General features: G+C 34.5%; 1 protein-coding gene across 8 annotated transcripts in view; it reads right to left on the bottom strand.

Moving 5' to 3' along the window:
- The window catches only part of KIAA0586 (KIAA0586 ortholog), a 108,915-nt gene that overhangs the window by 22,550 nt on the left and 67,347 nt on the right, over positions 1-19,018 (bottom strand). For 7 of the 8 annotated variants that reach the window (XR_012036682.1, XM_072838741.1, XM_072838742.1 and 4 more), the window contains 2 exons: positions 13,456-13,610; positions 11,707-11,815 (listed from right to left, as the gene is read on the bottom strand). Coding sequence is in view for 6 of the 8 variants with exons in the window: in XM_072838741.1 (XP_072694842.1) it covers positions 11,707-11,815; positions 13,456-13,610 (264 nt within the window). In the remaining 2 variants the exon portion in view is untranslated. Of the gene's footprint in view, positions 1-11,706; positions 11,816-13,455; positions 13,611-19,018 lie in introns of those variants that run through there. The other variant, XR_012036683.1, reaches the window with a different exon arrangement.

The following is a 19,018-nucleotide window of genomic DNA, read 5'->3' as shown; positions in this document are numbered from 1 at the left end:
AGACATGGAAGTCTTGGATGGTGATAAGACAGAACTGAAATGGGTCAACCATATAGGTCAGGCAAGATACGGGGCCCTAGGAATAGTTAGCCAAGAGAAGTAAGACCGAGTAATTGGAAGTCCCACTACAGGTGGGAGAAAGAATACATGACTGAAGTGGTTCTGTTTAATTGATGCACTAGCTCCTTCACAATATCTGCTTCCTTGTTCCATTACCCAAACCAGCCAGGTTAGTTAAGGGAGGAAGGAGAAAAGAAGCATTAAGCTGTATAATGAATAAGATAATTATCCCTACACACTTCATGGAGCACAGCTGCTCATTATTCCAAACATACAGGTTCTTCTAAAAATTGAGGTTTCAAGGAGAAAAAAAAGCTAGAGAGGATGAAAGGCAGAAAAAAATCTATCTTAGGAAACTCAGTTCCAGCTAATTAGTACCCTATTGCTTCTGAACAACATCAAATAAGTCCAGTTCTTTAGCTCTTCTACACCTTAAAGGAGATGATACTATGTAGGAAAGGAAATGGGAGAGAAAGCTACTTGGATTCTCCCTAGACCAGATATTGTTGGCAATGAGAACTGTGTTTAAAGACAGTCCCTTTAGAACTTCTTTTTTTTAAATAGATGTAATAAACACTACTCAGAAGTCATAAAATCTAAAAAAAAAAAAAAAAAAAAAGAAGTCAATAAAATCTGCTTCAAAGACTTCATGTTCCTAAGCTCCTTATCTTTAATTTGTCCTTTCCACTTTCAATGTCTATCACTCTCATTACTTTTTATTCCTAACCATTATAGGTTTGCTGTGTTAAGGTATGTCTTTTAAGCACTGCCATTAGGCCTGAATTATGTTTATATACGAATTATACCCAGCATTTACTTCAGCAGTGTTATTTTCTGTAGCAAAAAACAATCTTGGGAGATTTTTCCTAGTTAAAAAAATGTTTAATGATATTTTATAAAGCTAGCTGTGTTAAGCCCTACCTAGATGATGTTAAACCTTTGGAGTGAAATGGGGAAAAGGCTAGGGCCAAAGGTAAAAATTTGGGGGCATTTTACATAAATAAAATCTTATTCTATATAACATCAATAATAATAGTGGTAAAGGGCAAAATCATGGATAAGAAACTTTATTTTGATATCTCTGATATTCATATAGCCACTAAGGTTTCTTTTAATTAGTGTTTGCACTGTTTGTTTTCTTCTATCCTTTTACTTTTAACCCATGTCTTTATATGTAAAGTTAGTTTCTTCTTGACAGCACAGACTTGGGTCTTTTTTAATTTGATCTGACAATGTCATTTATTTGAGATGTTTATTTATATTTAATGTAATTATTGATATGGCTGGATTTAAATCAATAATCTTATTTCCTTTTTGTACAACTAAGTAGTTGTTGTTTTGGTGGGTTTTTAAAAATAACTAAGTAATTTTAATTTAGTACTACTTAAATGTATTTAATGATTACTCTATAGAGTTTACAATATACATCTGTCACTGATAATCCACTTTCAAATCACATTATATCACAACATATACTGTAAAAAGCTTTTGTCCATATACTTTGAATTCTTGTATCTCATTTTTCTTGCTATCTTGTCATCTTATTCTTATAGTCACTAAAAATAAACAATATTTTGCATTTGACAGTTATCATTTGACCAAAAAAATAAGAAATCTTTTATTACACTTTCACTTAAACCAGCTCAGAAGCTCTTCATTTCTTTGCATAAATCCAAGTTTCTGTCTGGTATCATTTAATTTCTACCTGAAAGATTTCCTCTTAAGGTTTTTTGTGTGTTTGTTTTAGTACATGCCTGTCTCCCAGGTTTTGTTTACCTGGAAAAAAAGTATTTATTTTGCCTTCATTTTTGAAAAGTATTTTTGCTTGGATATAGAATTCTGGGTTGACTGTGGGTTTTTTCTTTTATTTTGGGGTTTTTAAATCCTCCCCCCCTCCCACAGCACTTTAAAATGTCACTGTATTGTCTTCTGGACTGTGTGTCTTATAATAAGAAAAGTTGATGTATTTCTTATATTTGTTCTTCTGTAAATTAATGTACCTTTTTCCTCTGGCTTCAATATTTTGTCTTTGGTTTTTAGCAGTTTCAATACAATGTGTATTTTTTTCTTTTAATCTTTCTTGAAGTTCCCCCAAGATTCTTAGATTTGTGGTTTAAAGTTCTTTGTTTTGCTTATAAAATTACTGGTCATTATCTTGTCAAGTATTCTTTCTGTCCTGCTTGCTTTCTGTTTTCTTACTGGTATTCCAATTACATGTGTGTTTGGATATTTGATATTGCTCTTAAATGCTCAGATTTTTTTCACTCTTTTCTTTTTGTGTTTCAATTTCTACTGACTATTGCTAAGTTTATTGATTCCTTCGACATGGCAAATCTACTAATAAGCCACTTAAGTCATTCTTCATCTTTACTACTGTTTTACAACATTTCTATTTGAACCTTTCTTATAATTTCCATCTCTCTGCTCAAATACCCATCTGTTCATGCATGTTATGACTATTTTTTCAACTAGGGCCTTTAACATAGTAATTTTAAGTTCCAACATCTGAATCTTATAGGAGTCTTGTCTTGACTGCTTTATCTTTTTTTTTTTATTTAAACAATCAATGTGATTCATCATATCAGCAAGAGAAAAACCAAGAACCATATGATCCTCTCATTAGATGCAGAGAAAGCATTTGACAAAATACAGCATCCATTCCTGATCAAAACTCTTCAGAGTGTAGGGATAGAGGGAACATTCCTCGACATCTTAAAAGCCATCTACGAAAAGCCCAGGGCAAATATAATTCTCAATGGGGAAGCACTGGGAGCCTTTCCCCTAAGATCAGGAACAAGACAGGGATGTCCACTCTCACCACTGCTATTCAACATAGTACTGGAAGTCCTAGCCTCAGCAATCAGACAACAAAAAGACATTAAAGGCATTCGAATTGGCAAAGAAGAAGTCAAACTCTCCCTCTTCGCCGATGACATGATACTCTACATAGAAAACCCAAAAGCCTCCACCCCAAGATTGCTAGAACTCATACAACAATTTGGTAGCGTGGCAGGATACAAAATCAATGCCCACAAGTCAGTGGCATTTCTACACACTAACAATGAGACTGAAGAAAGAGAAATTAAGGAGTCAATCCCATTGACAATTGGACCCAAAAGCATAAGATCCCTAGGAATAAACCTAACCAAAGAGGTAAAGGATCTATACCCTAAAAACTATAGAACACTTCTGAAAGAAATTGAGGAAGACACAAAGAGATGGAAAAATATTCTATGCTCATGGATTGGCAGAATTAATATTGTGAAAATGTCACTGTTACTCAGGGCAATGTACACATTCAATGAAATCCCTATCAAAATACCATGGACTTTCTTCAGAGAGTTAGAACAAATTATTTTAAGATTTGTGTGGAATCAGAAAAGACCCCGAATAGCCAGGGGAATTTTAAAAAAGAAAACCATAGCTGGGGGCATCACAATGCCAGATTTCAGGTTGTACTACAAAGCTGTGGTCATCAAGACAGTGTGGTACTGGCACAAAAACAGACACATAGATCAATGGGACAGAATAGAGAATCCAGAAGTGGACCCTGAACTTTATGGTCAGCTAATATTCGATAAAGGAGGAAAGATTATCCACTGGAAGAAAGACAGTCTCTTCAATAAATGGTGCTGGGAAAATTGGACATCCACATGCAGAAGAATGAAACTAATTTTTAATTTTTTATATATTTTGTCTTTCTTTTCTTTTTAAAGATTGATTGATTATGATAGACACACACAGAGAGAGAGAGAGAGAGAGAGGCAGAGACACAGGTAGAGGGAGAAGCAGGCTCCATGCAGGGAGCCCGATGTGGGACTCGATCCTGGGACTCCAGGATCGCGCCTCGGGCCAAAGGCAGGCGCCAAACCGCTGAGCCACCCAGGGTGGCTTTTTTTTTTTTTTTAAAGATTATATTTATTTATTCATGAGAGACATAGAGAGAGAGGGGTGGAGACATAGGCAGAGGGAGAAGCAGGCTCTTCGCAGGGAGCCCGATGTGGGACTTGATCCCAGGACCCCAGGATCACAGCCTGAGCCAAAAGCAGATGCTCAACCACTGAGCCACCCAGGCGTGTCCCGACTGCTTCATCTCTTACGAGTGAATTGTATTCTTGCTTTTTTTATTTTTTTTTAAGTTTTATTTATTTAAGTGATCTCCACTTGAGTGTGGACTCAACATGGGGCTTAAACTCACAACTCCAAGCCCAAAAGTCACACACTTCTTTGACTGGGCCAGCCAGATACCCCTTTTCTTGCTTTTTTTAAATGCTTGTGCTTTTGATGGAATGCCAGAGATTTTATAGAAGACAACATAGACTGAAGTATGCAGTATTTACACAGGGAAATGGGAACACTTTTTTTCTTCAGTTAGGCCATTGGTATGATAAATTGAGTAAATCAAGTCAGGAGTTAAGCTGGCTTTGAGTTTTGCTGTTGCTGCAGTTAACTTTGGTGTACCACCAGCTTCAAAATGCTCTAGTGTCACTTCGTGGTTAGCATGGGCCGAGGATGCCAGGGTTTTTTTTGTTGTTGTTGTTCCTATTCCACCTTCACCGTTCAGCCTTCACTAGGCACCTGCTCCAGACAGGGAGTTTCTATACTCTTGTGCCTTGCCCGTAATAGGCTGCTGCTACTTGCTACTACTCATTGCTTGTTGCTTACATGGTGAGAGACGTAAAAGGGACAGTTCTCTGTTGTCCTGGTCCAGCCTCAGTCCCAGGCAGATCCCACATGTCCGGGTCTTGCAGTGGGCCTTTCTCAGTGGTTCTGTCTCTCCTCCCCATGGCAGCCAAATTCTGCCTGGTACCATCAGCAAGCTTTATGCAGGGGAGTTTCCTATTCTTCTCCCAGCAATGGTACCGGTATAAGATTTCCTTCCTGTCTGCCAAGAGTGGATGGCTTTCTCTTTATACTTCTGGCAGCTACAATGGGTCTTCACCTATACTCTGGAGGGAACAGATATGCTGCCCCTTTCCCAGTGACTTAAGAATTTTGCTCTTACATCAAAAGGGTCCTAAATGGGGCCTCTGGTCTTTCTGTAAGTTGCAGTCAGTGTCTTCTTCCAGGCCTGTACCAGTGAAGGATTGTCTCTCTGGTCTTCTACCCTGCTTCCCAATCTTTCTTTTTCTAGAGGTCTGTGAGAAAAGACTGCAAGTGAGAGTGAATGCCTCTCATATCTGTAGCTATGATGGTTCTATACTTGGCCTTTAGTAACCCATTAAAAAAGTTTGGCCAGGGATGCCTGGGTGGCTCAGCAGTTGAGCATTTATTAGAGAAAAGAGGGGGGAGGGCAGAGGGAGAGATACTTAAGCAGATGGAGGCTTGGTCTCACAGGTTTTGTAGAAGACACATTTACTCAGAAACACTTATTACGTATTTGGATTTGTGGATTTTGGGCCAAATGTACTGGTCTGTGTCGCATCCCCTTTCTATCAGAGATCCACAAACATGATGTTGATATCACTTCCATACCTGAAGAGAAAAAAAACTCAGGGCACCTGAGTAGCTCAGTGGTTGAGCATCTGCCTTTGGTTCAGTCATGATCTTGGGGTCCCATTATCAGGCTCATGGCAGGGAGCCTGCTTCTCCCTCTGCCTATGTCTCTGCTTCTCCCTCTGCCTATGTCTCTGCCTCTCTCTCTGTGTCTCTCATGAATAAATAAAATCTTTAAAATAAATAAATAAATAAACTCAAACTTTTCATTGTGATTTTGAAATGATTTAAATCACTTATAAATTTGATAGCTATTATAATTTAGCTATATTTCATTTTTTTTTAATTTAGCTATATTTCAAATACAAAAGGAAAAAATGATCACTTTGAGAACAAAAATTTCATTTGAACATGTGGTCAGAAAAGCTTCTAAATACATATAAGCTTTGAATTTCTTAATTCTTACACATTTAAATCATAATTACCATACATGAGATATAAAGGGTGCTAAAATGGCTAGGATTAAACTCAGGACATAAAGTCAAAAATATCTATGATTCTTTAAGTACATTTCCCACAAAAATGTAATCTGCTTCTGATAAAATTTTGTAATTATGTTTGTAATTACAATAATGTAATTTATTATTTTCAGCTTTGATACGTATTTACTGATCAATATATATATATATATAACCTACAAATATAAAAACCTGAAAAATGCTGTGATTTTTAAATTATTATTATTATTTTTTTTTTTTTTTGAGAGACAGAGTGTGGCAGTGGGGAGGGGCAGAGCAAACTCTACACGGAAAGCAACATGGGGCTGGATCTCACAACCCTGAGATCATGACATGAGTCAAAACCAAGGGTGAGGGGATCCCTGGGTGGCGCAGCGGTTTGGCGCCTGCCTTCGGCCCAGGGCGCGATCCTGGAGACCCGGGATCGAATCCCACATCGGGCTCTCGGTGCATGGAGCCTGCTTCTCCCTCTGCCTATGTCTCTGCCTCTCTCTCTCTCTCTGTGACTATCGTAAATAAATAAAAAAAAAATTAAAAAAAAAAAACAAAAAAACAAAAAAACAAAACCAAGGGTGAGAGGCTTAAGTGACTGCACCACTCAGGCGCCCCATGAATGCTGTAATTTTCAAGCAGATTGATAATCTAACCTTTAAGCACAAAACATATGATCTCATTTTCCCCTTTGATTAGAGTATGTAAAGAACGTTTAGCTTTCTATTTATTATTTACTACGGTGGCCTTAAAGTTTTAAGAGAAAAACTAAAGAAGAAAATATTTTTTAAAGATTATTTATTTTAGGGATCCCTGGGTGGCTCAGCGGTTTAGTGCCTGCCTTTGGCCCAGGGTGTGATCCTGGAGTCCCAGGATCGAGTCCCACGTTGGGCTCCTGGCATGGAGCCTGCTTCTCCCTCTGTCTGTGTCTCTGCCTCTCTCTCTCTCTCAATGTCTATCATGAATAAATAAATAAAATCTTAAAAAGAAAAGATTATTTATTTTATTTGAGAGAGAGAGAGAGAGAGAAAAAGTGAATGCAGGAGCAGGGGGAAGGAACAGAGGGAGAGGGAGAAGCACACTCCCTGTTGAGCAGGGAGCCTGCGGTGGGGCTCCATTATTCCATGACCTGCGACCTGCGAGGAAGGCAGACAACCAATCGAGCCCCTGAGGTGCTCAAGAAGAAAATATTTTGTAAAGTGAACTATATTGTGTTGGGAGAACTGGACAGCTACATGCAAAAAAATGAAACTGGACCACTTTCTAATGCTGTACACAAAAATAAATCCAAAATGGATTAAAGACTTAAATGTGAGGCTGAAACCATAAAAATCCTAGAACACGGGCAGTAATTTCTCTGGCATCAGCCATAGCAACATTTTTCTAGACATGTTTCCTAAGGCAAGGGAAACAAAAGCAAAAATAAATTACTGAGACTACATCAAAATAAAAAGCTTTTGCACAGTGAAGGAAACCATCAGCAAAACAAAAAGGCAACCTACAAAATGGGAGAAGGTATTTGCAAATGATATATCTAATAAGAGATTAATATCTAAAATATATAAAGAACTTCTGTAATTCAACTCTAAAAAAAAAAAAATCTGATTTAAAAATGGGCAGAGGACCTAAATGGCATTTTTCTAAAAAAGACATATAAGTGGTCAACAGAAATATGAAAAGATGTTCAACATCACAAATCACCAGGGAAATACAAATCAAAACCACAGTGAGATTACAACTTCACATCTGTCAGAATGGCTAAAATAAAAAAGAGAAGAAATAATAAATGTTGGCAAGGATGTGGAAAAAAAGGGACCCCTGTACATGGTTGGTGGGAATGTGTATTGGTACAGCCACTGTGGAAAATACAGAGATCCCAAAAAAATTAAAAACAGAAATACCATATGATCCAACAATTCCACTACTGGATACTTTACCCAAAGAAAATGAAAATACTAATTCAAAAAGATACATACACGTCTATGTTTATTGCAGCATTATTTACAGTAGCCAAGACATGGAAGCAACTTAAAGTGTCCATCAATAGATGAGTGGATTGGAAGATGTGATATGCATGCATGCATGCGTGCACACACACACACACACACACACACACACATATCCCACAGGAATATTACACAGTCATAAAAAGGGATAAGATTGTGCTATCTGAAACAACATGGATGGACCTAAAGGGTATTATGCTAAGTGAAGTAAGTCAGACTGAGAAAGACAAATACCATATGATTTCAATCTTATGTGTAAGCTAAAAAAAATAAAACAAATGAATAAACAAACCAATAGCAGAATCAAACCTATAAATACAGAGAATAAACTGATGGTTGCTAGAGGGAAGGGCCCGGAGGAGATAGGTAAAACCAGTGAAGGGAAGTGGAAGATACAGGCTTCCAGTTATGGAATGAATAAGTCACAGGAACAAAAAGCACAACATAAGGAATATAGTCAGTGATACTGTAACAATGTTGTATGATGATAGATAGCAGCTACCCCTGTGGTGAGCACAGCATCAATGCATAAACTTGTCAAATCACTATGTTGTACCCAGAAAACTAATGTAACACTGTGTGTCAACTATATTCAAATTTTAAAAAAAGATACTGATAGAATATAAAAAATTAAAAAATAAAAGGAACTATTTTAACACATTACTTTATAGAATTTAATTGTTCCTGGTTTATAACAACCAAGTGAATTTAAAACTAGTCTCATTAATATGAAAGAAAGTTAACTTGCACAGTAGAAGATACAGTAAAAGTTAACTTGTACAGTAAAAAGGAAAAAAAAATAAAATGACTCATTAAAATCACTTAAATGGTTGCTTTCACTATAAAACCATTAATCAGGACATAGAATCAGATAAGTGGTATCATGTGGTCAAAAATATATCCAAGCGGGATCCCTGGGTGGCGCAGCGGTTTAGCGCCTGCCTTTGGCCCAGGGCGCGATCCTGGAGACCCGGGATCGAATCCCATATCGGGCTCCTGGTGCATGGAGCCTGCTTCTCCCTCTGCCTGTGTCTCCGCCTCTCTCTCTCTCTCTCTCTCTCTCTCTGTGTGTGACTATCATAAATAAATAAAAATTTAAAAAAAGTTAAAAAAATATATATATCCAATGAATTCAATACCAAATGAAAGAGTTTCACTCTTATATTCCAAAGATAGTCATCTGTCAGATCAATTCAGTTTCTCTCTTTTATATTAAAACTTGAAAGTCATAATCAAAGGGGAAGAAAAAACAAGGATTTTACATATTTCTTGGAAGCACAGTGCTAGGACCCATGTCCTACCAAATCTTGGTCATTGAAAGAACTGTTACTATTAGTGAACTGCTTGATTCTTTATATATAAATATTAAACTACTACACATTTCAAAGTGAAATACATGATACTTTCCCCTGAAACAGTCATAATTTGGGGTTCAAGTATTCTTAGAAGCATTTGTCTCTCAAAAAAAGATGCGGTTTTGATTCCCTTGTGATAAGGTGAATTTCCTTCATATCTTCAAGGTCTCTATATAAGAGATAGGATTGAATTCCTTCAAGGTCACCCAAAGTCCTGAGAACCCTCAAGGATTATTTTGGCACTCTAACTCTCCTATTCTCTGAAACATTTGGCAATGTCATAGAGTTTCATCAGAGAAAAAAAATAAAGCCCACAAAATTTATGGGGAAAAAGTCATAACTGACTATATTTGCCAACGCAATCATATTCATTAAAAAAATATTCAGTATGGAGATATGTATCAATTATAGAGTGAAACACTTGGCTTCTATTTTAAAATGTTCTATTTATAACTCACTGAGTATTTATTTGTCTCAGTCAAAGCTGATATAGGTCTGCTCTCCAAACTTTTGTATTACATAAATACAGGTAGTTAAATAATAAGTTAACTAAATACAGGTAGTTAAATAATAAGTTAAATAAATAAAGTTAAATAAAAAAATTAAGTTAAATTAAAAAATTATATATATTAAGTCCAACTGTTCTAAACTCTTTCTAAATAAAACTTCCTTTAACTGGCCAACACCTCGGTTTCTTTAATTCTTCTTATGATTATATTATTATATATATTATATATATTATATATTATATATATTATGATATATATTATGATAATATTGACTTATTATATGTTAATTAGATATTATTTAATGACATTGTACTTAATGACATTTTGTTGTAAGTCAACAAGAATTTAACTATTGCCATCTTGTGGCCAGACATTCATATATGTGGAACCGAAAACAATGTCACTTTCCTAAAGAGATAACTTTAAAATCTTACCAAATAAATTTTCCTATCAGCTGAGAAAAATGACCATTTTATTACATATAATACCCTCCCAAAAGAAAAAAAATTATTAATAATTTTAAGAAATTACAATTTTTAAACCCAACTTAAATATAGTCTTTGACTATAAAATGGTAACAGTACTCAGTAGAAGGACATCAAGCAGTCCTGATATTATCTTAGAAATATTCATTTGATCATATCTATATACTGTCATGATTAATTTTTAAATACTATAAGAATTTTACAGGTAAGTTTCCATGGGATTCTAAAATACAATATTAACACTACTGTATTATGGTTGGGTTGAAAAGGTGGTCAGGATGACAAAGTTCTAAGAAGTTAGAGCAAGAGAGGAACAGAAAACAGAAAAGTAAAAACCTAAACATTACATGCCATAATTTTAATAATTATCTTGAGTAATTCCTCATTTAGGTCTTCCCTATAAAACTAAATGCAGAGTTACATTAGCAATTATATTGGCATTCAATAAATGAGATAAATATCACAATTATAAAAGCAAAGAAAAACATTATACTGCCCAAAACATTCCTAACACTTTTTCCCAGATTGTGGAAATAAAGTTTTAAAACAGAAGACACCTTAATTTCTACTGCCAAATTTCATAATTTAGGTTATATTAAATTTAAATGACTAAGAAAGTAAATAAAGCACAAAGCCAACAGTCTTTCAGAAACAAAAGGCAACATCAAAATGTTGGGATGCTTATTGTAGAGATGAAGTTCAACCACACAACTTTGATAATCAAACAACAGTATAGAAAAGGTCATTCATATTAATAGAATTTAATATGAGAGTCCTTTGGTTTTTTTTACATTGTGCTTATTGGTGAACTTTACCCACACTAAATAGCCTTTACAAAGCGCCTTTATAGCCATAGCTCCTGCCTTTATCCTATTATAATTTAAAACAGACAACTAGGACACAGATACAGACCTATCAGTAGATAAAAGGGCATTTAATTGTACAAGAACCAAAAGGTAAGATTAAAGGAAAAACACTATGTGATGAACATTAAGGAAGGCATATGATGTAATGTGCACTGGGTGTTGTATTAGACTGATGAATCACTGACCTCTACCTCTGAAACCAATAATACATTATATGTTAATTAAATTTAAAAATTTTAAAAATAACAATAAAGGAAAAACACTACCTAAGAGTTTAAAAAATCCATTAGAAATAGTGTTTATTGGTAAAAAGAACACACATACAGTCAAATAGGATACCAAATTCTTTATCCCAGTAGACTAAGAAAAAACAAAATACCTACAGACAAGAATGAGATGTATATAAAAATATTCTCATTTATACTTATTCAATATCAGGACAAGAATCAAACTATTACATTACAAGAAAACAAATCTTACCTTGTTGCTGTGAAAACGAAGTATCAGATTTATTTCTTACACGTATTAAACGGCTTTGTGCTGGCTTATGTTCAACTTGCTTATGTTCTTGGTCATGTTTTTGTTGGTACTAAAGAATTTAAGACATAAGTCATTGCTTTTTAAGTTACTTTAAAGATTTTGAGCAATAAAATTTAGATGTTTCTAAAATTTGAATACTATCCATACCTTCTAATTGCTAAATGTGTGATAGAGTACATATTACTAATGAGAAGATATTGGAAATAAAATCTTTAGAAGATTTGGGTAATATACAGATTTCAAATATTCAAATCATTTCTGTCTATTTTCACTAGAGAATTCAGAGCTCCTTATAAATCAAACTATTCTAGATACATATACATGATGGATTTAGACAGGATAAAAACTTAATTTGCTTGTAAGCTCTCCCACATAACCACTTTTACATAAAATGAAAATCTGCATAATGCACTGCAATTTTCAAAGAGCTTTTATATTTAGTAACATCATTTAATTCTCACAAGCATGAGTAGGTATTGTTACCCTCCTTCGCTATTCAAGAAATGTATATTCCACCATAAGCCCCATCCCCTCTCTTCCTTACCTATAACTTAAAACAAATTTGAAATTGACCACAGTCACACATTCTTTTACAATCACGTATCACAAATTGTGAAGCCATTTTCTTTCTTCCTTTTCCTGCCTTATGGGCCTAATTATGAATGAGTTCTGAAAACAGCTATACTTTAACAGGAATTTAAAAAGCTATCTTTGGATTCTTATCAATGAGTGGTTGATCCACAAGCTGAACTCAGGCAATCAGAGGCTCCTTGCTCTCTCCCTGTCTTTGGAATGTACGTTCCACCTACTATTTCCATACTAGAAGTAGTTTTAAGGACATAGTCTTAAGAGAGTAAGGTGTTATGAGACCATCTGGACTTAATACCTGACTGAACCAAATTAAGGCTTCCATATAAATTTTTATTCTGGTGGGTGGGTACAGAGATCTACTTGTCTTACAGCTGCCTAAGACAAACCTCATAAGTAAGTTCCCTTGCTTATTAAACCTGCCACCCACCAATCTGAAGTGTCTGCGTCTTTATTTGGTCTCCTCTTGCTCTCCATGCATAGGAAGCCAGTTTTGAACTTTACCCAGGAAACTCCTGAGGTTGCAACCAGTAGTACCAACACCATGCAATGCTATACAATTCCATGCAATAAACACTTAGGGAATAAATTAATCTACCATGAGAAATGCATTGCTATTACACAGATACAAAACTGTTTTGAATAATATGAACATTTCTTTACACATTGAAGAGTAATTAATCTATTTTTTTCAGTATACAAGATCACATGGGCCATTGGCCTAACTCAGTATGAAATTTCTTATGCTTCCATGTTAGCAACCTTTACAAATTTTAATATAATAAATTTATGCACAATTTACTGAGCCCAATATTGCATGGGGATCCAAAGTATAAATAATAACAGCTACCTAACTAGTGACAAGCATTTTATATATGTTATTTTTAATCTTTAAAATAAAGATGAGGATACTGAGGCTTAGAAAAAGGCTATATATTCAAGGTCACAGCTAGAATCCTAAGAGCTAATAAGATTCGTTATCCAGGTATGAGTTAGTAAATAAAGGAAGCATGGCTCCAAAGACTATGCTCTTGACAGTACACCATGCTAAGACAATATTATTAGCATTCTCATTTTAAGTAAAGTACATTAATTTGGTACCTGATGAATATCTTCAGCTGCTCCTGATAACTTAACATCATTTTCTTGTGCTGTCAGAAGTGTTGTGGGAAGAGCAAGGTTGGAATTTGGCTGAAACTCCAATTCTTCCAAACTCATTGGACCATGACTAGCACATGAATCTTCATAACCAGCACCTGTTATCAAATATATAAACAAAAAGTTAAAATTAATTGCTTATCTTAGAAAAAGAACAAGTAATTGACTAAAATTACCAATATTTCTCATTGCTGAATAAGAAGTAGCAGTGTACTTTAACCAAAATAATCTGGTACCAAGTCTTCATTACAATTAAAACCAAACCATGTAGAGAATGCAAAAAATACCTATGTTCCAACAACTCTATGGATTATTCTAAGGTTCCAATCAACAAGTTTTTCATGCAGTCTACACCAAATCCAACTCCTAAACTCCAACTCCTAAGATTCCAGCTTACTTTTTCTATCAGTAAGAGCCAACACATAACTTTATTTCTAAAATGTAATGTGAAAGCAAGGGGCAATTTCCTAGCTAGAAAATGTTAGTATTGCTTAGCTTTGTTCTGTAGATATTTTTCTTCAAGTGATCAAGTTCTTCTTTTTTTTCATCCAAATGGCATCTCAATCAAATCAATAAAAAGAAGGCAATAAGAGCAGAGCTATCTATCTAATATCATGGTACATTTATATTGCATCTTATACTCCATACACTTTCACATTCGTTGTCACTTAATTTAACTATTATAAACATTCTATAAAGTAGTCAGGTCAGATAGTTTTATAACTATCATTTACTGACAAAGTTAAGGCTCAGGGAAGTTAACTATCCAAAAAGCAGAGGAATTAGAATCTTCATTTTCCAACTCCCAGTCATTTATTTTATATTCCTACTGAAATATTTCTAGGAAAATTTTGTTTTTCCTAATTAATGGTCACCTTTTACATACATACCACAGTATATAAAATTTGTATATACTGTATATAAAATTTGTATATACTGTATCTCACTGTAGTCAATAGAAATAGATGTATATATTATATATATATATTTAAATATATACCACAGTATATAAAATTTGTATATACTGTATCTCACTGTAGTCAATAGAAATAGATGTAGATCTGAAGCATTATACCTAAACAAATCATTTTAAATGAAATAATATTTTAAAGACATCATAGGGATCCCTGGGTGGCTCAGCGGTTTAGCGCCTGCCTTTGGCCCAGGGCGCGATCCTGGAGACCCGGGATCGAGTCCCACGTCGGGATCCCGGTGCATGGAGCCTGCTTCTCCCTCTGCCTGTGTCTCTGCCTCTCTCTCTCTCTCTCTCTGTGTGACTATCATAAATAAATAAAAATTTTAAAAAATAGCTTAAAGACATCATAAATATTTTCCATTTAAAGTCAGTGTATTTAAAAAAAAAAGTCATTATAGGGGGTGCTTGCGTGGCTCAATTGGTTAAGCATCTACCTCTTAATTTTGGCTCAGGTCCTGATGTCAGGATTTTGAGACTGAGCCCTCTGTCAGGCTCCATGCTGGGTGTAGAGCCTACTTAAGATACTCTCTCTGGGGCACCTGGGCAGCTCAGTTGGCTAAGCATCTGGCCTTTGGCTTGAGTCATGGTCCCAAGGTCCTGGAATCAAGTCTCACATCAGTCTCTCTGCTCAGTGGAGAGCCTGATTCTCCCTCTCCCTCTGCCTGCTGCTCCTCCTGCTTGTGCTCTCTCTCTCTTTCAAATAAATAAATAAAACCTTAAAAAAATTTTGATTCTCCCCCCCACCTCTCTCTTAAAAAAAAAAAGTCAGTGTATTGACAATGTCTTAGGTATAACAAATAAATACCCTCTGTTCTTTTATGTTAATCTCTATTTTTAGGTGAGTTTTACATAAAATAAATTATATACCTTGAGTTTTAATTTTTATATTTCCAGATTCAATCTCTACAATTTCTCAAATTTTTATCAACTATTTTATTCTCATTTAATTATCTAGCATAATATCGTTAATAATGGTAATAATATCCATCATTCAGAGTAACTATTGTTCTAGGCCTTATATATTGGCTTCTTTATACTCTCCTATATCCTATTCTATTCATATGTCACTTTTCCAAGATTTTCCTAAGACTGGCAAATGAATTAAGATAAAAAAATTAGCAAATATAATGTTAAAAGAGAAGATATTAAAAATTCTGTGCTGATCATAAGGTTACATATCTAGAAAAACCAAGACACTCTAGTGAGGAAATATAACTCTATGAGAATTAAGATAATTAAGTAATGTGACTGAATACTAGGTAAATATATAAAAATCATTGGTTTTTCTCTATATTATACCAGTACACACCTAAAAATGGAAAAATAATCCTTTACGGACAGTGATTAAAACTTTAAAATAATTTAAAAATAAAATTAAGAAAATAATAGAATCCACATGAATAAATTATTAAAACATATTAAAACATATATTGAACAAACAAGATATGAATAGTAAGACATACTATAAAAATATTAATTCTTCCAATATTAATAAATAGTACAATTCCAATTAGGACGATTATTTTTTTAAAGATTTTATTTATTCATGAGAGACACAGGGAGAGAGAGAGAGAGAGAGAGGCAGAGACACAGGCAGAGGGAGAAGCAGGCTCCATTGAGGGAGCCTTATGTGGGACTTGATCCCGGGTCCCCAAGATCAGGCCCTGGGCTGAAGGCGGCGCTAAACCACTGAGCCACCCAGGCTGCCCTAGGACAATTTTTAATAAAAAAAAATAGTTTTAGAGTTTATATGGAATAAATGTCTGAAACCTGCCAACCAAAGTATGAAAAAATTTTTGAAGGGGAACCTTGCCCTGTCAGATAATAGAATGTGCCATAAAGACACAATAGTCTGATATGTTTAAGATTATAGAAAATCCAGAATACTTATAATAAAGAATCCAGAAAATACTCTATATCTATGAGAATAGTATACAAATTGATATTTTATTTTTATTTTTTTTAAAGATTTATTTATTTATTTATTTATTTATTTATTTATTTATTTATGATAGACCTAGAGAGAGGCAGAGACACAGGAGGAAGGAGAAGCAGGCTCCATGCCAGAAGCTTGATGTGGGACTCGATCCCGGGACTCCAGGATCGTGCCCTGGGCCAAAGGGAGGTGCTAAACTGCTGAGCCACCCAGGGATCCCGCAAATTGATATTTTAATATCAATATTTTAATATTGATATTTTAATTCAGTGGAAAGGAAAACAGTTTATATATTAGTTGATGCTGGCCCAACTATTTATGTGGAAGAAAATCATATTGGACTTTTACCTTACACCATTTGCAAAAGTAAATTCCACATAGACTTAAATATAAATATATACTAAATAATGAAAATCTTGCAAGAAAACCTATGAGACTACAGGTATAAACTTGTGTTAGGAGAAACCTAATCAAGTCATAAAAACACATAAAGTATAAAAGAAATAACTATATAAAATTCTTTTAACTATATGGCAAAGAAAGATTATAAATAATGTCAATGAATTCAGTTCAAATTTGGAAAAAGATATTTGCAATATAGATGATAGAAAACATCTAAAATATAGAATCTTTAAAAATAAAATAAATAAAAATAAATAAATAAAATATAGAAATAGTTCTTATAAAATTATAAGAAAAATTTAGAACCTAACAGATGGGGAAAAAACTTAAAAGGTAATTCACAGTGAGCAAATCCAAATGGTTAACAAACATAAGAAGACATATATACTCATATGCAATCAGAGACGTGTGAGTAATTTCTACAGGATTTACTATGCAAAAACAAATGCTGGCAGGTAGGCATTATATGATATCAGCTTGTAAAATAACAGCGCACACACACATCATATGTATCTATCATGTATATTATACATGTGAGTATGTCCATGAACAAAAACAGGAAGATTACATGCCAGAATCTTAGTATGAGTTAGCTGGAGTAAGGCATAATATGAAATAGAAGAAAATGTGAGGACAAATGAATAGACAGAAGACACTCCAAAAAAATTGTTCATAGTTTAATATATGATATAATCACATTTTGTTTTATGTGAAATTATATGTGGTTAATATATAAGTATAAAGAAAAAATTAATTAAAAAGACATGAAATAAATTTTGATAAATATCTAAATGTAGGGACGCCTGGGTGGCTCAGCAGTTGAGCATCTGCCTTCAGCTCAGGGCATGATCCCGGGATCCGGGATCGAGTCCCGCATCGGGCTCCCTGCGAGAAGCCTGCTTCTCCCTCTGCCTGGGTCTCTGCCTCTCTCTCTGTCTCTCATGAATAAGTAAATCTTTAAAAATAAACAAGCAAAAAGATCTAAATGTAAAAACCCAGAAAGTATATAATCAAATTTTTCCCCAAAGCATTCAAAAAAGTGCGTAATAGCTTTCAACTCATATAACACCCTATCATTTAACATATATTTACTATGTCCTAGATGCTACAAACTTTGCTTGACGACAGGATAGGACAGTAAACAAGATAAAGTCCCTACTACCCTCAAGTGAGATTACAGATCAGTGTAACAAAAGCAACATTAGGCAGGCAACATTAGAGAGCTATACAGAGAGCACATATGACAGGTATCTAACCTAGTGATAAAGGGTCAGGAAAGAATTCCTTGACAGTCACGGTAACAATGCTAAATTTGCTCAACACAGTAGTGTGACTTCTATAAAGTATGCTCATTGAATGTGGGAGTCTTGTCTGTATAATGTAACTTCACTCTTTGTAACTATTATATCATCCACATCAAATTCATAATAACTTGAAATCCATAACTTTACTCTTCTAGAGACTTATGCAATGAAAAAGGAACCTTGGACTTAGAAACTAAGACTTTTAGAGAAGACTAAATCCACTCAAAATTGCCAGTGTGAGCAGCAGCTTCAGGTTTGTCACAAAAATAGACTTCTCCATTTGTATGAAACCCAAAGGTGCCTAAAATTCTATATGCTTAAAACTCCATTCATCCTTATGTCCTCCTAATTCTATCCTTTCTCCATATTCCCTCTTTCTTAGTGAATGGAAATTCCATCTATTTAACCATATGGATGGACTTTCTTTTGCTCCTCTCATTTTCAAACTAAGTCTTGTCCATTCTCCTCCTTGTCTTTCCAATCTCCCTTTTTACATTTCCTCATTGTTGCATAATAATGGTTCCAGCTTTTCTGTAACACCTGTCCAATCAGGCTCCTTGCCTCCAGTCTTAATCCTTTCCAATCTACTCATCACGCTGTACACCTTAGATGATCTCGCTAAATAAAAGGCAAAGATGATCATATCAGGCATTTACTTACAACCCTTAATGAATCTGAGAATATCACAAAACATTCAGAATTGACAGAAATTCAAGACTCAATTTTCCATGGGTATAAATATAAAATAAGATTGGCATTATCTTCCATTTGGCATATAAATGGATCCCTATCATGTTAGAGTAAATTCAAAAACTATTTCATATATTATCCAGGACTTTTTAGGACCTAGTTTCTGCTAACTACTCCAATCTTATTGCATCCTTAGGT

The sequence above is a fragment of the Canis lupus genome, chromosome 9 (assembly GCF_048164855.1).
Source record: "Canis lupus baileyi chromosome 9, mCanLup2.hap1, whole genome shotgun sequence".
NCBI lineage: Eukaryota > Metazoa > Chordata > Mammalia > Carnivora > Canidae > Canis > Canis lupus.
Note: the sequence above shows the minus strand (reverse complement) of the source record. Positions and strands in the feature narration are given on the sequence as shown.